The sequence below is a fragment of the Mastigoproctus giganteus genome, chromosome 10 (assembly GCF_048544385.1).
Source record: "Mastigoproctus giganteus isolate SK-2022 chromosome 10, ASM4854438v1, whole genome shotgun sequence".
NCBI classification, from domain to species: domain Eukaryota; kingdom Metazoa; phylum Arthropoda; class Arachnida; order Uropygi; family Thelyphonidae; genus Mastigoproctus; species Mastigoproctus giganteus.
The window spans coordinates 99,828,565-99,851,123 of NC_143584.1; the positions used below are offsets into that span (position 1 = coordinate 99,828,565).

General features: G+C 38.3%; 1 protein-coding gene across 2 annotated transcripts in view; it reads right to left on the reverse strand.

Annotated features, from left to right (window-relative positions):
• Nucleotides 1-22,559, reverse strand: part of ACC (acetyl-CoA carboxylase) — a 1,497,654-nt gene that overhangs the window by 530,211 nt on the left and 944,884 nt on the right. For both annotated transcript variants that reach the window (XM_090383551.1, XM_090383552.1), the window contains one exon: nucleotides 17,566-17,706. In XM_090383551.1, coding sequence (XP_090239677.1) covers nucleotides 17,566-17,706 — 141 coding nt within the window. The remainder of the gene's footprint in view (nucleotides 1-17,565; nucleotides 17,707-22,559) is intronic.

Genomic DNA, 22,559 nt, shown 5'->3' on the forward strand with positions numbered 1-22,559 from the left:
ACTCATTACATTTTATTGTAGTTAAATTTTGAGGATGATTTGTTTGAACTGGATGTATAAATTTAGAGTGTAAGAACTGTAACCTGATTGGAATTATAGAAATCATTTTATTGGTGTGTGTGGAATTAAGATTTGGATTAATGTGAATAATTCTTGTGTTAATTATAGATATTAGGAGGCTTAACTTTACTGAAGAAGGTATTTACTTATACATATATGTGTGTTACTGAGGAAAAAATTGCCCACATGGGATGTTGTATAACTAATTAATGTTGTTTAATTATTATATTAAACTTTCTGAAGTTATACTTGTGTCTAGTGTAAGTTGCTTCACCCTACTCTGTTTTCAAAAACAAATTTGGAATTTCCTCAGCAGTCAAAGGTCCTAATAGAAAATGAATTAGAGTAGGAAGGTGGCCTTTCACACAAATTATAACTAGTGTGAATTATTATATGTAAACCTAAAGTTGGCCTTAGTCAGCCAGTACAACAAAGGAATGCCTACAGTATATTGCTTTTTAAACAGTTGATCTAACCCGACATTCTACCAGGTAAGATTCAAAGCAGTGCCTTAATATAATATTTTTTTAAAATACAGTCTGTCCTCGTATAGTACGATAGTTGTGTTCCTAGAAACTCTCGTGCAATGCAAAATCGTGCAATATAAACAACAGGCCCTATGGGAAAAGTGGGGTTAGGTGCCGACCACCCAAGATTGAACACACACTTGGAATCAAAACATTACCAAACACAATAAATAATCGGGTAATTTTAATCGTTATAAAATACTTACATATTTTATAACGATTAAAATGTGTAATAAAAAATATAATATATTTTTTATTATAATATAATAAATAATAAAAAATAAATATTTTTTATTATATTATAATAAAGTATTTTTAGTATTTTTTAATACTAAAAAAAAAAGTATTTTTTACGAATAAAATACATATTTTATTCGTAAAAAAAATTATTTTAAATAAAATAGTCGTAATAAAATACTTACGTATTTTATAATACGTAAGTATAAATTATAATATGTAAGTCGTAATAAAATGCTTACGTATTTTATTACGACTATTATGTAATAAAATATTGCTAATGCTTTTGCTTCTATCATAAGCAAACTTGTTTTTTGTTTGATTTTCTATCCAAACAGATGACAGCCGTTCCATCCCTTCCAATTCTTGTGTCTTAATCTAATGGATTTTAATTACACTTTGAGTTGTTCCCGCTATGAAAGTTGTTTTTATTTTCTCTGCATTCTTTGTAATTCTCGGCGTTGTCTCATTTAGGTCTGCAGCACGTGCAATATCACACGGTCTTTCATTTCGCTCAAAGCATTTCACAATTTCATATTTTTTTCTCTATCGACAGAGGCGGATTGGCCATAAGCCTTACCCGGGAAATCCGGGTGGGCCGGAGGCCAGTGTGATTTTGGCCATAAACCGTAGTATGAGGCCACTATAAATTTTCCCGGGTAAGAATTTTTGACCCAGTCCGCCTTTGTTTATCGATATTGCTTTTTTTTTTTTTTTTTTTTCCTCTGAAACTGCAGTGTCTTCACCAGGACGCTTCCTTTTCACACCTTTTAAGTATTTTACTAATTTTTAGGGAATAAAGCACAATTACAAAATGAGGAGGCACGCTTGATACACATAAACAAAGCTGCGCGCGAGTAGCAACTGAATAAACAACACCGTAAAGGCCGAGATACACTATTAACACCCCACATTTTACTAAAGCACATTTCTGGGGGTTACTACCATAAAACAATAAAAACAATTTTCAGTTTTGTTTCTGCTAGTGGAATCTGTTATAAACTGGTAGTAAACTCCATCTAATTGCATTTGCGATTATACCGATAGCTGGAATTGTGTTGGTTTTTATGTTATTATGGTGAAATGTGTTTTCCCCTTCACTGATATAAAACACATAAATACATTTTCAGAATCTTCTTCATTCCTCTCATGTTGCATTCTGTTGGGGTGATTCTGCGTTCGACTGCCATTTCTTGTAAACACAAAGGCGAATCGTGTATAAGCGAATTCGGTTCGTGTTATATAAGATAACGTTCCCCTATTTATAAATTGTGTATGATCGAATTCATGTAATGCAAACACGTGTTATACGAGGACCGACTGTATTACTAAACTTAATAGTACTAAGTTTAAAAACTTAATAACTACTTAATAGTACTACCTCTGAACATTTACCAGCACAAATTCTCAAATATCTTTCAATAAAGTTAGATTTTTAAAAATATTTTATTTTGAATATATATTTATATTATATTCGCTGATTGTTCAGAAAACAACTATCACTAGCTGAAGAAAAATTTTTGCACATCTGTGCTGCAACAACTCATCAGTTCTGAAATTGCAGAACTGAAGCCTTTCCTGGTAAAAGCACTTTTTTTTCACCTTACTAATCTCATTGCTCTTATCTCCACCTGTTCCAACAGATCTCCATCCTTACTAAAATGAGGCTTCCGGATCTGTATGTACACAAGATGTGCCCTAACCATTACTTTATACAAATGGATAATCAACTCCTTATCCCTGCTGGCAAATTTCCTGCATATCATTAACAAAAGCCATATGAGCTGTTCATGCAGCCTATCTGCACAGCTCAGAGAATTTCACATCTGAACACAACTGCCCTAGGTCTTTTTCACTCTCTGCTACCTGCAGTGTGACATCACCCGGCTGGTATGTTATTTTGACATTAATGCTACCTATAGGTATTATACTAAGCATTTGTCTATGTTAAACTTCAATTGCCACTACTCAGATCATTCTGACTAATTTTTCTAGAATTTTGTTGCAGTAGCACACCTTGACCATCCAACCAACGTTTGTATCACTTACAAACTTAGACATTAAGACTGACATGTCTTCATCAATATCATTAATATAGACAATAGCAATGAGCTCAGCTGAAACCCTGGGGAACTACAATAATAGCTTTAGTCCAAAAAGTGTGTTTGTTTGTTATTTGGTTTTTAGGAGCATTAGCAACTAAGGCCATAGCTCTGTGGATATGCAGTGGTCATTCCCTGACCTTTCCACATCCTCCATATTTGGTGGTCATGGGCTCGAACCCCGGTATAATCAAGAAGCGTGTGCTATGCACTGCTGCTCCTGCCCACCTGGCTACGGAGGTGCTGAGTCAAAAAAGAGACAAATCTTGATCTAAGAAAGCTCCAGGTCCTAATGATATTTCTACACTTGTTCTCAAAACCTGTGCTCCTGAACTTACTCCTGTTCTTTGCTGCCTTTTTTCACTTTCTTATTCCAAAAGTGTTTTTCCTACTGCTTGAAAATTTGCTCATATCCAGCCAGTTCCTAAACAGGGTGATGAATTTCTCCGATCCAATTATCATACCACTGCAATTACTTCTACTCTTTCTAAAGTAATGAAGAAATCAATTAATTGCCAACTCTTAAACTACCTAGAAACCTTCTGTCTGATCAACGATCGCCAGTATGGATTCCGTCAGTGTCGATCCACTGGTGATATTCTGGGTTATGTTACCCATTTATGGACAAATTTAATGGAAAAGTTTGGTGAATAATAAGCAGTTGCTCTTGACATCTCAAAGGAATTCGATAGTGTTTGGCATAAAGGTCTTCTAAACAAGCTTCCATCTTATGGTTTGCCAACTGTTTTTTGTAATTGGTTATCCAGTTTTCTCCCTGATTGCTCACTGGGTAGATGGTTCTCTCTCTTCTAACTTCTCCACTAATGCCGGTGTCCCCCAAGGTTCAGTTCTTTCCCCCACTCTTTTCCTCTTGTATATTAATGACCTTCTTCCATTGACTGGAACTCCTATCCATAGTTTTGCCAATGATAGCACATTGCATTCCACTTTCTATTTTGAGAAACCTTAACCTGCTCAATCAGCATCAACTGCCTCGAAAATCTGCTACCAATTCCTTAAATGCCGATCTTCAGGTAATTCTCCAGTGGGGCAAAGACAACTTAGTTGATTTCATCCTTCTAAAACTCAGTCTTGTCTCATATCTCGCATAAAGGATTCTTCTGCTCCTATGCTTATCTTTGGCGACACTCTGATTTCTAGGCAAGTTGATATATCTCTTTTGGGGATTACCCTGACTTCTAAACTCTCTTGGCACAAGCACATTACAAATATTGCTTCCTCTGCATCTAAAAAACTTGGTTTTCTCTTTCGCTCTCGGCATTACTTTTCTCCCAAACAGCTGCTCACTCTGTATAAATCGCAAATCCGCCCTACCATGCAATATTGTTCCCACATCTGGGGTGGTGCCCCCAGAACCACTCTGGGGGCACCACCTCAGGCTTCTAGATTTCATTCAGAAGAGGGCAGCAGTTAGGTTAATTAATGATTCATCTCTAACAGAGTCTCTCTCTCTCTCTCTCTCCACGCGCTGTCTCATAGACATACTGTTTCTGCTGCATGCCTTTTCTACAGATACTTCCATGGGCACTGTTCTTCGGAATTGGCTTCTATAATTTCTGCTCTCTCTTTCAAAACAGTCTGAACATGTGCCGCCACCAGCCAACATTCATTTACTGTCCAACTGCAAACTCACAGAACCAAGTTTTTATCTTCCTCGTTTATTCATTCAACTGCCATTTTCTGGTACAACCTTCTTTCGTATGTCTTTTACGAAAATTACAGTCCATAAGTCTAATGTCAACAAATATCTTGTCTTGTCTTGTCTTGTCAACCTCCAACCCAAGCACGGTACTAAACACTATAGGTTCTAATACCTCTCGTGTTGGGGGTTTTCATAAAAAAAAGTGACTTGATAACTATTCTTGGTTATCTCCACTCCTTTATCCATGGCAGTAACTTGCTTTCCAATGCAACGGATCTTCAATTTGTACAACAGTTTGTCATGTACAATGTTAAAATTAATTTTTGCATTCAGTTCCTTTTAGTGTCACAGAATCCGACTGGTCAGACAAATTGCTACTTAACCAATTCAAGTATGACTGCATTCATATCTGCATTGTCCTGCATTAAAGTAACTCCATTAGTTTCCTTGTAATGGAAGTCAAGCTAACATGTTGGTAATTACTCATTTCACCAGGCGCCTCAGTAGCCAGGTGGGAAGGTGCAGCAGTGCATAGCACACGTTTCTTGATTAGACTGGAGTTTGAGCCCATCACCACCAAATATGGAGGATGCGGAAAGGTTAGGGAATGACCACCGCATGTTTCTGGAGCAATATGGCCTTAGTTGCTAATGCTCCTAAAAAAAAAAAAAATAAATAAATAAAACAAAAAAAAAAAAAAAAACTCATTTCACCGTTTGATTACCCCTTCATGAACTGGGGATATATTCACACATCTCCAGTCCACAGAGACCTTTCACTGAATCCATGGATGCTCTGATAATCATGGCTAAATGTTTGCTTACCTCTTTTGCTACCTCCTTTAATATAATTAAATAGATCGCCATCCACCCCTATATACCATTCTTATGTTTAGCTTCAAATTTTTTTCACACTTTTCTCATATCTCTGTTAAAATTTGATTATTAGTTAATTGTACAGGGATTACCTTGATTTCTTTTTATAGGCAAACTTCTAATCCTACCCCCCTAGTCCATCAAGTGAAATATAAATAAATTATAAAAAATTAATAAACTTCATCTTAATGCGTTCCATACCATTAGCACAAACACAAATTAATCAAATTAATAGGCAGGGATCACCAACAAGGCCCCCCCAACCTGACCCCAAAACCATTAACCATGACCAACTATCTGCATAGGAAAACATCATGTCAAAATTTCAAATAGTATATAAAAAAAAACAATTAACAAATGTGTGAAGACATTTTCTTCCTCATTAAGTTGGATGAGGACTTTTCGATCATACGTGTTCACAGGATGGAAAGAAACTAAAAAATTCCGTGCTGCATCTGTATTTAAAAGAAATTTTAGTCCTCATTGCGCATGCTTTCATAGGACCAATCGTCCGATATTAAAAAAGGTCTACGAATGTTGATAGAATTTTAACATAATTTTATTTCAAGGGTTTCTGTGATAAGTTGTTTACTGTAATTATGTTAAATATTAATTATTTTTTCTTCATTAAAGAGAAATATGTGACCTTCATTTAGAGCATGAAATGCTAATTCCGAAGTTTGCACTCGATGCTCGAACTGAAGCCGCATGTTGTTTAATGCGAAATTCCAACAGGTCCGCATAGGTTCTATATACAGGGTGATTCACTACCAGTGCGACAAACTTGCAGGAGGTGTAGGGGGCACAAAGACAAATTGGAATCACTTAGCATTGCAGGGTCCGAAATGCCTTCGTCATGCGGTAGAGGACGTTGAACGGGAGGTCGCGTGAACAGCGATCCTGCTGGAAGTCAGCATTTGCGAACTGTTTCTGTTGAAGAAACCAAGTAGCAAAAGTTCTCCAGAGTGGATAATCTGCAGGCTCCAATGATTGGACGCGTTGCAGATGGTATGAACTAATTTGGTTTGTTGACAGTATCCTCCATACAGTGGATTGGCAAATACCCAATCGTTGGCCTATTGTTCGAGTACTCGTACTCGGATTGCCTTCTGCAAGATGTAGGACATTCTCCTCATTGTCTGGCATCCTTGTCGTTCGCTCTCGATTCATGGTACCTCTCGTAACCTTCCGTGCACACATGCGAAAATCGTATGATGAGGAGCACGCCTGTGTGGGAAACGTTCCTGGTACAAGCGCAGAGCGGCGCGCCCATAACAGTCCGCAGCTCCATACGCGAGGTGCATGTCGGCCAGTTCAACGTTTGAATACTCGTCCATCCTACTGCCTCGGGAACCGGTTCGCAAATGCTGACTTCCAGCGGGATCACGGTTCATGCAACCTCCTGTTCAATGTCCTCTACTGCACGACGAAGGCATTTCGGACCCTGCAATGCTATGTGATTCCGATTCGTCTTTGTGCCCCCTATACCTCCTGCAAGTTTGTCGCACTGGTAGTGAATCACCCTGTATAGGTTGTTGCATGGAAGAATTAGTTAAACATTTTCTTAATAATGTATGCAATTTATTTATAGGTTTAGCAATTATTTTCGTATCTGTGCCTTTACACAAATCATTCAGTTTATTATACCAATTTCTATACAGGGTGTCTCAAAAATATTGGTACAAACATTTAGAGGAGGTAGGTAACATCTAAAGGAATGTGAATCGCATAGGAACCCATAAGCGAAAATGTCACTGTAAGTCGATTCACGGCGCTGTTCATCAGTTTGCGAGAGGGAAATTTTCTGGTTTACTTATTCAAGCAGTAGTCCCCGCACAAAGAGTATGCATTGATATACGAACTGTGAGGTGGCAGACATGCACCTAGTGTCTGGATTAGCAGAGGGCAATGGTCGAGCCGCTCAACCAATTTATGGAGAACGCTTCCCAGACTAACATGTACCAGACCACCGTTTGTTTGCGCGTGTGAATCAAAATTTGGGTGATTATGGGTCATTTAGAGGTAACTGTTGTTGTTATTGTTATTTTGGTTTTAGGAGCATTAACAACTAAGGCCATATTGCTCAATGAATATGCTGTGGTCATTCCCTGACCTTTCCGCATCCTCTGTATTTGGTGGTGACTGGCTCGAACCCCGGTCTAATCAAGAAGCGTGTGCTACGCACTGCTGCTCCTTTCCACCTGGCTACGGAGGTGCCAAGAGGTAACAGGAGTAGTGCGGGCAGACCACGTTCAACGCAAACTCCCACCATGGAAGAAAGTGTGTTGAATGCCATCCAGAATAATCCTACTACCAGGACACGTGCCGTTGCCTCTGCCTTAGGACTGTCTCGTTGCAGTGTACAGCGTGTCTGGCACGATTCCTTACACCCCTTTCATATCCAAAGGGCTCAGTTACTGCTTCCCGAAGATCATCCTGCACGTGTGGCTTTTGCGCAGTGTTTTCTCCAAGGAAGTGTTCAAGACTTGAATTTTCCAGCCTGTGTTTTGGTCACAGATGAGGCTTATTCAGTCAGCACAATGCTCATGTCGTGGGCCCACATCGCTCCACAATAATTATGTGTGGGCAGGTATGGTCGGTGACTGCTTAGTCGGCCCATACCTGTTACCATCCCGCATGAACTCTGCTAAATATCGGATCTTTCTTGAACAAGTTCTACCAGGGTTACTTGACGAAGTTCCAGCAAATGTGAGATGCAACATTTGGTTTCAACATGACTGGAGCCGTCTGTATATACATGATATTTCTCTGCGTTTTCTAAGGCGTGGGCTTTATGTAGCTGCTGGAAGTTGTTGTTTGGCAGGGATCCTTTTCTCCATTTCAGAAATAAATTATCACAAAGATGTGAGTAATGAGACCAGGGATGTTCAGGAGGATCTACGTCTTCAAGGATATGTTGGAAGTTAATATTCCAACTGTGCATCAGTTCTTGCAATCTAATACCCGCAGGGCGGTTTTCATTAGGTTTGTTACGATAGAGCATTTCATTCTGAGGGTCAAACAGGTATTCCCAGCAAGGATGAGATGGAATACTTTTTATTTTTGCAGCATAGCTACATAGTAAGGATTTTCATCTAAGGTGTAACGGCGGTTCATTTGCGTCAATATACAGGCTGTTGACTGGAGACGTTCTGAAGGCTCCTGTGGCTATCCTTAGGGCACTATGTTGAACAGTATTGAGACGTAACAAGGAATTGTTTCTTGCAGAGTCATAGACAGGTGACCCGTAATCTAAGCGGGATCGGATAAAACTTTTATAAAGATGTGTGAGGGAGTGTCTATCAGCACCCCAGGAGTTAAATGACACAGCTCTTCTTAAGATGTTTAATTTCTTTTGACAGGCCGTTCTAAGGTAGGCTATGTGATTGGAAAAGTTAAGCTTACTGTCAAGGTATAAACCCAATAAACGAATATTGTTGGTAAGAGGAATCAGATTGTTATTTAAATATATTTCAGGATCTGGATGCAATTTTCGTATTTTACAGAAATGAATTGCAGTTGATTTATTTTCTGTTAATGAATAGCCATTCCGTTGCACCCACAATTTTATTCTGCCTATGGATATTTGGAGTTGCCTTTCAATTGAAATCATGGTTTGTGACTGACAAGAGATAATCAGGTCATCAGCAAACATGTATGATTCAACTGTTTTTGGGATGTCTTGTGTTATATTTGTAATTCTTATTGCGAATAATGTTGCGCTCAGGATGGAACCCTCTTCTTGTTCAAATGATTTGGACATACTGTTTCTATATATGACCTGAAACGTTCTGTAGTGTAGGAAGTTTTGTATAAATTGGGGTAACTGCCCCCTCATACCAAAGGAATGAAGATCCTGAAGGATACCATATCTCCAAGTGGTATCAAACGCTTTCTCAAAATCGAGATTGAGCATAACCAGATGTTGTCTCCTAATGAAAGCGGTGCGGATGTTTCCTTCTGCTTTTATCATCGCATCTAAAGTTGAGTGATTTTTCCGAAAACCATACTGGTTTTGGTTTAGCAGATTGTTTGTTTCCAGAAACCACGTTAGCCACCTGTGCACCATTTTTTCTAAGACTTTGCCTAAACAGCTAGTCAGCGATATCGGCCTGTAATTATTCGGTATGGTCTGATCCTTACCTGGCTTCGGAAAGGCCAGTACAATTGAGTGACGCCATGAGTGCGGATAAGTATTTTCTAAATAAATTCGATTGTAGAATCTTAATAGGGAAATTATTGCTTTATTACTTAACTTTTTTAACATTATATAGCATACTCCATCTGGGCCAGCAGCAGTACTTGATGTTTTGTTTAGAGCCTCAAAAAGTTCCTTTAACGTGAATGGCTGATTGTACGGTTGAGATGCCTTAGTATAAAAATTGATTTTATGTTTTTCTGCAGATGCCTTAATTTTTTGGAAAGTTTGGCTGTATGTGGACACTGCTGATATACTGGCAAAAGACTCAGCTAATGCATTTGCTATTGCTGTTGGAGCGGACAATTCCTGCCCTTTCCAGTTCAGGATTGAGGCTGGAGACTGCACAAATTTGCCATTAAGTGCTTGAATTTTTTTCCAGATGAGCCTGCTGTCCGTGTCCTTGTTTATGGTGGAAGCAAAACTTATCCAGGCATCTTTCTTTGCTTTTCTTCTTGTTTGGCGGAATTTGGCCTTGAGTCTTTTAAAGTTAATAAAGTTAGCAGTTGTTGGGAATTTTCTAAACAAATTCCAATCTCTATTTTTTGTCCGTTTAGCATGTGTGCATTCCTGATTCCACCAGTAATGACTCTGTTTGCGTTTTCCAGGTAAATATTTAGGTATTGCAGAATTTGCAGCTTGTAATATTTGATTCGTTATATAATCGGTGACACTATCTATGGACTGAGACTGGACTATCTCATCATCAAACTGGATTAGGGAGGAATATTTATGCCAGTTTGCCTTACAGAATTTCCAAGTGAATCGCTGCAATGGAGACAAGTTTACTTGTGTTTGAATATTGCATAGAATCGGCAGGTGATCACTGTTTAGTGGGTTATCAAGGACTGACCACCCCATATTGGCATAAATGGAGGGAGAGCAGATTGAGAGGTCTATTCCTGTAGAAAAATGGACATAGGTGGGTGCACCAGTGTTTAACAGAGTAAGGTTATGAGCATCAAGCAGCGATTCTATTATTTTACCCCTTTTGTCAATTTTTGGAGATCCCCATAGAGGATGATGAGCATTAAAGTCTCCCAGTAAGCAGAAAGGAGATGGCAGCTGATCTACTAGCTTTTCTAAATCATCTGAGGAGAAAGCGAAATTAGGAGGGAGATATATAGAAGCTATTGTAATGGTGATACCAATTTCAAATCGCACTGCCACTACTTCAAAAGGAGTCTGAAGGGAAACATGTTTGGATGGAATGTTATTTCTGACAAGAATAGCCACCCCTCCATGAGCTGGCGTATCAATACTCCTATCTCGTCTAAAAATGTTATAATTTTTGATGGAAGGACACACTCGTGAATTTAGAAGAGTTTCCTGTAAGGCTATGCCAGCTGGTTCATACCGATCGATTAGATCCTGCAAATCATCTTTTGCATTCCGTAATCCTCTGCAATTCCACTGAAGTATTTTTTCCATTATGTGATTTTTTGTGTTGTTCTCGGCTCTGACTGTTTTTTAGTTGCAGCTTGCTTGTGTCGATCAATTTTTGCTTTGTCTTTCCTAGGAAAGACAGGTCGGGTCACATCTATCTCATCGGTTGCATGTAATTATAAAAAGATATCTTCTGAATCATGATGTTCGTCGATGTCCATTCCGGTGGTGGATGTTTGCGGTTTCGTGGTTTCTGTTTCTTTTGGTTTTATTGCTGAGGAAACATCCGTTGGTATGGTAATTGGGGTATTACTTGACTGCTCACTTGTTTTTTGTGAAATTAGGAGGGAGATATATAGAAGCTATTGTAATGGTGATACCAATTTCAAATCGCACTGCCACTACTTCAAAAGGAGTCTGAAGGGAAACATGTTTGGATGGAATGTTATTTCTGACAAGAATAGCCACCCCTCCATGAGCTGGCGCACTAGAAAGCAACGAACATGCCCAGTTCGAAATTGATACATTCGGAGGAATTGTTACTTCAGTTTGGATCCCTACAGACTGTGAGGGTTGAGCTGCTGTGGCATATGTTCGCTTTGTCTCTGTTTTGATTATCTGTCTTCTTGCCTCTGAGTATGTCACTTTGTTCTCTACTTTGTATTTTTGAATTTGTTTTCCTTGCTTCCATAATTCACATGTCTTTGAGAAAGCTGAGTGGTTACCCTTACAATTTGGGCAGTGCGGAATGGTAATGGCACAATCAGATTGGTTATGATCTTTTGATCCGCAGATCGGACATACTGCCTCACCTCGACATGTAGTCTGGGAGTGTTCATATTTTTGACATTTGTAGCACCTGATGGGATTCGGAATGTATGGACGGACACGGCAATGCAGGTAGCCGGCTTTCACTGATGTTGGTAAGTTAGGAGTGCTAAAGTTCAGAATTATGCTTCTTGTTGGAACGAGTGTTCCGTCTTTTCGGGTCATGATTCTCCTTGCTTGGATGACTTTTTGATCGTGTAATTCTTGGACAATTTCCTCTTCTGATACAAGTAATAAGTCCCATTCTGTTATTACTCCCTTAGAAGAGTTTAAAGTGGCATGGGGAGTAGCTTTTATTTGGTGTCCTCCAAATGTTGTGAGCTTTAATAGTTTCACAGAATGTTGAGGTTGAGTAGTTTCTATTAGAAGATCACCTGATTGAAGTCGCCTTATTGATTTAGGTGAACCAGCAGCAGACTCAATGCATTTCTGCACTAGAAAAGGTGATAATTTGCTCAGAGGCTGATCTGATAGAGAGTGCAAGATGAGGAAGGCTGGTATCTCCTCTTTGGGTGTTGTTTTCAATCTCTTTGGTTGGGAATAGTCATTTTCATTGTCATTTGCTTGTCTTGAGCTCGATGGCTCTAAAGGTGGAAATGAACTGTTTTCCATCTTTGCTCCTTTCAGCCCTGGGAGAGTGGATTTCTTCTCCCAGGTTACCGGCCCCGCCACGGGGAGGCAGGAGCAGTGCCGCTAGAGTGACCAAGCGGTATAAGGGTTAATACGTTAGTTTAAGGAGAGAAAAAAGAAAGGTGGATTTCCTTTCTTAAAACTTGCTTACAATTCGTAAGACTAAGTTATTAATTGAAGAGAATGTAAAAAACTTTTTTAAACTAAAGAAGAACTGTGGCTCTGAGTAAACGCTCTATGAATCACTCTGAAAATCGCTTGATCACTATAACTCTTGGCACCCGGGGCCATGCTGCGTCGGTGTCACACATGCATCGCATCTCATGGTGGAACCTTCGGGCATCTGTTGTAACATCATGAAATGCATCCATCTCTTACTCCGTTTGTTAATATTATGTCAAATAAAAGTTTTCCACTAATTACTGCCTTGTGTCAATTCTGCTTCTTGTGCCTCTGCTACTACTTTCCCGTGACGTTTCCGGTTATGGGTTCCTATGCGATTCACATTCCTTTAGATGTTACCTACCTCCCCTAAACATTTGTACCAATATTTTTGAGACATCCTGTATATGGAACTGTAATAAAATGCTTTTTGTCTATATTTATTTTCTGGTAATTGTTTTTTTATCTTTTCTTGGGCGATCAGTTTAATTTTATTAATAGAGGTGATTGGATATCCTCTATTAAGGAATCTCTTTGTTAGTTTATTTATCTAAGCCTATAATCCACTCTGTATGGAGGAATATTTAAAAACATTTAAAAACTGATTTTTTTATAAGTGTATGAGTTGATAGCTCTTGTAATGTAATAACATTCCTATGTTTGTAGGCTTTCTAGAAATACTAAAATTTAATCTATCCCCCTCCCTTTGTAATGCGAAATTAAGAAAATTAATGGATCACATATCATTCTTCTCTGTTTCCAAAGTGTAATTCAGTCTAGTATGAATGTTATTATTTAAAACTTGTAAAACCGAATTTATAGTGATCTGATCGGTTATAATTAGCCAAAAGATATATACTGTAATATGCGTCTAGATATCTACCGCAATATGAGATTTTTGGTATAAATAGATATATATTCTCTATTTTATCTAGGTTATAGTTCTGCAATAAGACCACTAATGCTAAAGCCCATAGGTAAGCCAAAAATCTGTCTGTACATTTTATATTGGAATAAAATGTAATTGGAGGAAATTAATAGCTTAATGAGTTCAACAAATTTTTCTTGGGGAATATGGTATTATTGGTATTGATATTACTTCAGTTCGAGCGTCGAGAGCAAATGTTTCGGAATTAGCATTTCACGCTGTAAATGATGGTCACATGTTTCTCTTTAATGAAGCAAAAAAAATTAATATTCAACTTAATTACAGTAAACTATTATTTCTGCAATAAGTAAACTACTTATTGCAGAAATGTTTGAAATAAAATTATGTAAAAATTCTATCAACATTTATAGACCTTTTTTAATACTGGACGATTGGTGCTATGAATGCATGTGTGATGAGGACTAAAATTTCTTTTAAATATAGATGGAGCAGTGCATTTTTTAGTTTCTTTCCATCCTGTGAACACGTATGATCAAAAAGTCCTCGTCCAACTTACGGAGGAAGAAAATGTCTTCACGTATTTGTTAATTGTTTTTTTTTATATTATTTGAAATTTTAACATGATGTCTTCCTATGCCGATAGTTGGTCACAGTTGATAGTTTTGGGGTCAGGTTGAGGACCTCATTGGTGATTCTGGACTATTAATTTGTTTGTGCTAATGGTATGGAACACAATAAGATGAAGTTTATCAATTTTTTATAGTTTATTTATTTCACGTGCCTGCCTATAAAAGAAATCAAGGTAATCCCTGAATAATTAACTAATAATTAAAAGAATATAGGAGATATTGAGCACATAACAGCTCTTATTACACTAAAGTAAAAATTTTATATACTTCTGAAATGCCCATCCTTGACAAACTCCTCGTTGTGAATTCAAATGGAAAATACCTAGTTAGTTTTTCACCAACCTCAGCAGGATCCTCAAATAGTTAAACCATTTATATATAGTGGACCAATGTGATATATCCACCTTCCTTCTAGTGCTTATATAAGCAAAGAAATCTTTGCTGCTTTTCTTTGCACTCTCTGCCAGAGAATTCTCGTAAACTGCCTTAGCTTGTTGTACCACCTTTGTGACTTAACTGAAGACTAGTTTATATCTAGTGTAGGCTTCTGTATCACTTGATAATTTGTATGCATTCCATGCATTTTTCTTCTCTTCCATGAGCCTTATCAGTTCATCTGAGATTCATATAGATTTAAACCTTGAACAGCATCTTAATTTTTCTATAAATAGTCTATTAGCTTATAAAATTATTTCCCCAATTGGGGGTCCTGATGGATGTCTGACTCTACCTTATTAATCAATAATATTTACTTGGTTTCTGTGGAAGAAACACTGCAGTAAACAAAAAAGAAGTTGTTTTATACTATTAAGTCCACATCAGTCTTATGTTAATCATTTTCTAATCGAAATTTATACACATATACATACATATATAGGAACATTGCCACTAGCGCTACAGAGAACCACCCTAAGTGTAACTTAGGGTGGTAGAAAATGAAAAAGACCTGGGAGTAATTGTGCAGTCAGATAAGAAGATTTCTGAGCAATGCAGACAGGCCGCAAGAGCAGGTCATGGGGTTTTGTCAATGATATACAGGAATTTTGCTAGCAGGGAAAGGAGGTGATTATCCCTTTGTATAAGGCAATGGTAAGGCCACACCTTGAGTACTGCGTACATGTCTGGAGGTTTCATTTTAGGAAAGATGTAGATTTGCTTGAGCAGGTACAGAGAAGGGCAACAAGATTGGTGAGAGGAATGAAGGGATCCTCTTACCAAGAGAGGCTTACGTTCTGCAAATTGGAGAACTTAAGACATAACAAATTAAAAAAAATGATTTTATTTAATTAGTGTAATCACCAGTAAATCTGAAAGTTTTAAATGGGCATGATGATGCTCATTGCTCACTGTGGTTAAGGTGTACAAAGATGGATCAAATAGTTCAAATCACCTCCTGCCAATAGAACTGTAAAGGATTACACAAGTGGGATGTTTGTGAAGGATGCAGTACATTGTATGGGCTCAACAGCAAATCGCTAAGCAACAGTCAACATTGCAATACAGTATCCCAAATGATGACTTGCCACACCAGAAGCGGCCCCAGGTCTATCAGCAGCCTGTGCGAGATTTTTTGGTGCGCCTCTCCGACTTGACATTTACAGCAAATCAGTAAATTTTTGGGGGAATTCTGTGCCTCAAAAATTTTGGCACCCTGTTCAGGGGAACTGCTCAATTGTGCCTTAAGCTGGCCATGTGCCACACATTCAGACAATATGGGGTTCCACAGAAGAAGTTCCATGAGACATCCTCTCCTGATTATCGTTGACAGCAAAATGCTGCAATGACAACAACATGCTGTTTGGACACCGGAGGACTGGAAACGAGTGTGCTAGTCAGGCTGGATGGGTCCAAATAACTGATGCAACATGCCAATGAATGCTTTCATGTATGGTGCAGGCAACATAAGGACAGTGGGTACCAATTGTTCATGGAGAGTGGTGGTTGATTTAGACAATATGGTGTATGGACCAACGTTTCAAAGGTGAGGTCTACTGGCAGATCTTAGAAGACGATATGCACCCTGCCACATTGCATTTTTTCTGGACAGATACAGGATCTTCCAAGAAAATAATGTGTCATGTCATTAAGCCTGCACTGTGCACGAGTGGTTTGAGGAACACACTGAAGATATCACCTATCTTTTTGGGCCTCCGAATTCACCTTACCTCAATCCAATTGATCACTACCTGTGGGATGTTTCTGAATGGGAAGTGAGGCATAGGGACATGCAACTGTCATCTATTCCAACACTACGGTAAGCCTTGCAGGCAGCATGGCTGCAGATCTTCTTTGACATCTAGTGTAGTCAATGCCTAGTTGAATAGTGGCTGTTATCCATGCAAATGGTGGTCCAACGCAGTATTAGGTAGGTGATCATAATTCAGTGATCAACGAGTGTATATAGATTTAAACATTTTTCATGTATGGTTTCTGCAGAGCATACACACACATATATATATATATACACACACATTTTTAACACACGGATTCTGTGGAGTATGCTTATATATGAACATGTTCTGAAGGTTGTTTCAAATAATGTGTCCTTTTATTTATGAATTGTCTAAAAATTCTCAAGTAAATGTTGACATATCAGTGTTTGCAAGTAACTCTGCAGTTTATAATCTGACTGTGATCAGAAAATGGCTTTGAAAATCACAAGAAAATCTCGCACCTATTAGCATTCATTATTCAATTTTCACTTTGTTGAAACTGAATTACATGATAGATACATAGATGTAGAGAACATTGCAGGATAAAAAAAAAATAAATAACAATATCTTATTTTTCAAATTTTTTTTATTATTCTGAGGAATCGGGCCAAAATAACGCCAAATTAATATTTAGAAGTATTTAGGAAAAAAGTGTAATTTTTATAGAACTTAAAAATTCCACAAAGAAACCCCCCTCCCCCCTAACCAGAGAGCCTGCTTTCTTTGCAAACCACTTGTAACCAACATATAAACTTACCACTGCCTGTGAGCCAGGGGCACATATGTATTTTTGGAACTCTTGTTCAAAAGGTTTAAAATAAAATAACAACATGAGAGCTAAATTTTGTGACATTTTGAGCCTAAATATCATACATTTTATGACCCAACACCCATACTTGGTTTGTTCCATGCAAACAGAATATCCTACATGCAAATTATTTATGGAAAAAAAAAAAAAAAAGAGTAATACTGAAAATTTTAAAAGAATCTGTAGGATGTAATTATTTATTCAGTGTTTTAGTCAGCATTTTTTGTTCTTAATATTTCTAGCTGATCAAAAGCACCACCTGCAAAGACAAAAACAGCATTTGATGCCCCCATGTTTTCTCATAATTTGTGATCATTTTGTCTAGTATCAATCCCATAACAAATAATTAAAAACTTACATCATTTTCACCAGGTAGTCGTTTCTGTTCAACTAAAAACCCAGATGAATCTAGGACTAATTCAGTATATTTAAGAACTTGGGTAGGCATTTCAACTTCAGGTCTGCCACCAATATATTCCTCCCAAAGTTTTATTAGGGCCTGAAAATTAGAAAATTTCAATAATTCAATTATTATTAATCTGTTATTTATTATTTTCTATTGTTGCTTATTATGGTAAACTAACCAATGATATGACTCAATGTAGGCATAAAATAATATAAAGCTTTTAAGTATAAAATAAAATAAGGCAATAATGGAATTTACACAGGAAAAAAACATGTTCCTAAAATAAATGACATCATACAGTGATTTCCACACAAAGTCTGAAAATTAAGGACCCATGGGAAAAACAGGGTTATTTTCAATTAGGAATTATTCATGCAAATTCATACAGTATAACAATAAATAAATGACTGTCACCTTGCACAAAGTATTAAGAAAATTTCCAAACTATATTTCTGTGAATGATCAGATCAGAGTGAATGATCAGTCATTATACAACCAGGTAGCACAAGCTCATTTTTCATGTAATGACAGATTTGTATTACTCAACTAATTTGTATTATTATTATTATTAATATTAGCTATATGGTACAAGAAAGCCTGAGGCTTTTGCTGCACCAGAAAAAAAAAAAAAAAATTTCCTGATTTACCGAGAGAGAGAGAGAGAGTCAGAAATGGAAGGGAATCACCAAGAAAGAGAAGAATGATGATATCCAGCTTAGGACTCTGGGTGTGCCAAGCCCATAATCATCAGATGTGAGCCCCCTGGGGTTATTACTTAAGCTACTTGTCATTTATAATGTAATACATTATAAATAACAAGTAGATCATGGAAAATTAGCATTAGCATTAGTAGAAGCATTTGATGCAAGAAAGCAAGCTTGTGCAGCATCAGCCAAAAAAAAAAAAAAAACCCACTTCCACTTCACCCCTCTGTTCGTTCAAAATACCTGTCCAGCTGAGCCTTAAACTTATTTAGGCTATCAACCTCCACCACAAGGGATGGAAGTCTGTTCCATCAACCAACCACCTGCTGGCTAAAGGCAAATTTCCGCACGTCTATCCTACATCTGTCTTTCCTCAATTTGAACTTATGCCCTCTCAGGTGATTTTTCTGAGCCAGAGGAAGAATCCCATCAGCATTGAGCATGCTTAAACCATTCAAGGCTTTATACACCTCTATCAGATCACCTCGCTGGTGCCTAGTCTCCAGACACTGTAATTTGCAAAACTTAAGCCTTTCTTCGTAAGAGCACCCTTTTGTTCCATTCACTAATCTTGTTGCCCTTCTCTGTACTCGTTCCAGCAGCTCTACATCCTTCTTGAAATGAGGCCTCCAGACCTGTATACAGTACTCTAGGTGTGGCCTGACCATTGCCTTATACAATGGAATAATCATCTCCTTATCCCTGCTGGAAAAATTCCTGTATATCATTGACAATACTCCATGAGCTACTCTTGCAGCCCGTCTGCAGTGCTCAGAGAACTTCATATCTGCCTGCTTTTGTTTTGTTTTGTTTTAGGGTTTTATGGCGCATTAGCATCTAAGGCTATAATGCACCAAGTCAAAAGGATGTAGAATATAAAAATATAATATTAAAGTTATTTGTATATTATTGTAAAATAATATACAATATAAAACGTTCATATAGCATAAAATGATAAAAATATTTTATATAGAATTATTTAGATTAATAAGTTGTAAAAACTAAAAAATAGCTGACACGTTGTCATTGTCCGATAAAACCTGTCTGAGTGTATAAGGTTCAGATAGATGGCTAAAACATAAACGGCGGTCATTATAAAAGGACGGACATTCAATTAAAATATGACGGACTGTTAAAATGGTGTCACAATTTCAGCACATAGGACGATCGAATCTGCCTGCACAACCATCCCCAGGTGCCTTTCATTCTCTACCACTGTCAGTGTAGTACCACAGAGTTGATACGCTGCTCTGGGGTTGCTGTTTCCCATGTGTAGTACTTTACATTTGTCAATGTTAAACTTCATTTGCCACCTCTCAGCCCATCTGCTCAACCTTTCCAGATCCTGTTGCAGCAGCATAGTGTCAGTAGTGTCCTTGACAACCCTGCCAACCTTTGTATCATCTGCAAACTTGGACATTAAGCTTGATATACCATCATCAATATCATTTATAAATACAGAAAACAATAATGGACCCAACACTGAGCCCTGAGGGACTCCACTAATAACATTAGTCCACGATGAGCAGAGTCCATTGATTACCACTCTGTCTTCTCCCCCTCAACCACCCCTTTATCCATAGCAGCAATTTGCCTCCAATGTCACACTGCTCCAATTTGTGTAGCAGTCTTCCATGTGCAACAGTATCAAAAGCCTTTCTAAGATCCAAGTATATAATATCAAAGTTATTCCCTGCATCCAGTTCTTTTGTGACTGCATCATAGTATCCAATCAAGTTGGTCAGGCAAGACTTCCCCTTAACAAAACCATGCTGTGTCTGAGCTATAACTGAAGTCTTGTCTAAATGATCCTGCAGGGCTTCTTTAACCAGTGCCTCCATTAATTTTCCTGGAACAGAAGTTAAGCTCACAGGTCTATAATTACTTGTGTCAGCCTTTGATCCTCCTTTGTGAATTGGGGTCACATTTGCACATTTCCAGTCTGTGGGTACCTCCCCTGAGTCCAAGGAAGCTCTCATAATTATGGCTAAGGGTTTGCTTACTTCCTTTGCTGCCTCCTTTAATATAACTGGATAGATCCCATCCACCCCGGGTGCCTTTCTTGTGTTTATCTTCAACAGTTTCTCCTCCACTTTACTCTCAGTTATTTCAAGATTCTGTAGCTTACTGCTAGAGTTGAATACACCTCTGGCATTCCCCTTGCTGAATAACCCCTCATGTGTGAATGTCGATGCAAAATATTCATTTAGTTTGTTAGCTACCTGAGCAGGATCATCAACAGTTGACCCATCAATATCAAGTGGACCAATCTGATTCATCCCCTTCTTTCTAGAGTTTACATAAGTAAAGAACTCTTTGCTGTTTTTCTTTGCATCCCTTGCCAAGGATTTCTCTTAATCTGCCTTCGCCTGCCTAACCTCCTTTGTAACTTGGTTGCATATCAACTTGTATCTATCATAGGCTTCTGTGTCATGTGTTAATTTGTAAGTATCCCATGCATTTTTCTTCTCTGCCATGTGCCTCATTAGTTCATCTGACATCCATTTTGGCCTAAACCTTGAACAATATTTCTTAGTTGGTATGTAAAGCCTAGTAGCTTCCAAGATACGTTCTTTAAATGCTTCCCATTTTGAATTTGCTGTTGGTAACATCATCAGTTGGTCCCACTGTATAGAATTTAAATACTGTCTCAGTCCATCGTAGTCGCCTTTACGGAAGCAATAACCCTTCCCTTTACCCCTAATGGTAGTTACCTCTTTGAATAAATCCCACTTCAAAACACTGTGATCACTGCCACATAGTGGTTCATTTATCTGCAGATTCTTAATGCATGAAGAATCACTGCTGATAATCAAATCAAGAGTATTACTCCCTCTAGTTGCCTCCCGAACATGCTGATGTAGAAAACAATCATCCAATAAATCCACAAAAGCCCTGCTAGTGTGTGAGTAACCAGCCCCCAAATTCCAGTCAATATCTGGGAAATTAAAATCTCCCATTATAAGACTCTCTGATTTATTGGCCCACTCTATTTCCCTGTACAGTTCCTTATTATAATCATCAGAGTCATTAGGCCTATAGCACACTCCTACTCTCAATTTTGATGTCCCAATGCTTATGTCACACCAAACTGACTCAAGACTGTCCGGCGATGTCGACTGGCTTCACTTCCTTGGTTTTTATGTGTTTCTTAACTAATAGCATAACCCCTACCCCCTTCCTATCCTGTCTATCCTTTCTGTAGACGTTGTACTCCCCAAATTGCAGTTCTGCATCCCTTATATCTATGTGACACGTCTCGATATCCCAACAATATCTGCCTTTGATGTTTTGAGCAATACCTCAAATTCATCAAATTTATTTACTAAACTCCTAGCATTGGTGTACACGCAAGTTTACCTGCACCTGTTTCTATTCTTAGCTACCCTAACACAACCCATGTGTTTACTTGTACCGCAATGGCTCCCAGCAGTCTCTGAAATACCATGCTTCTTGTTTTCCAGGCTTCTGCTCATTCTAATAGAAACAGTGCAAGAATCTCTTTCACCTCTGCCAGTGGCTACTGTCAATGTATTGGTCTTCGTCTCCCCCCAAGCTAGCAGTTTTCCGACCCACCTAACACTGCCTCGATAGCATCAGCAAATATTCTTGCACCCTTTCTATTTAAGTGTATCCCATCCCTGTAGAAGCAGTCTCTCCTGTTAACAAGTACAGTCCAGGCTGAAAAAAATTCTACCCCTTGAGCCTTGCACAATCTTTCCAGGGCCGAATTGATCGACAAGGCTCTCATCATATACTCCCTCCTATCGTGTCTGGGCAGAATTGCAAATTCTGCAATTTCAAATTCAACCCTATATTCACACTATCAGCTTTTGTTCAACAGTGACCTGTACTTGTTAAGTAATTCTGCCGGTCTCCTACTCTTAATATTATTAGTGCCAACGTGTACAACTATATCACCTTTTGTGCCCTTAAAAGATGATATTCGCTCTACAACGTCATCAACCTTTGCCCCTGGCAGACATACCCTGGTCCTGTTCCACCTATCTTTTTTACAAAGCATGTTCCCCGTTTCCCTGACAATAGAGTCACCAACAACTACTAGTTCCTTCGGGATCAGCGCATTCTGCCTTGGGGGTTGTCTCTGCGTCATGCGATGCCCAAGTGCAAGCTCTGGCGTTGATTTGGGCAGCTGAGAGCTTGATGGGCCCCTCAATTTAGTTTCTTTGAGGGCATCCACCCTGTCCTTCAAGCTCTCATATAGGCCCACAAGAACGCCGA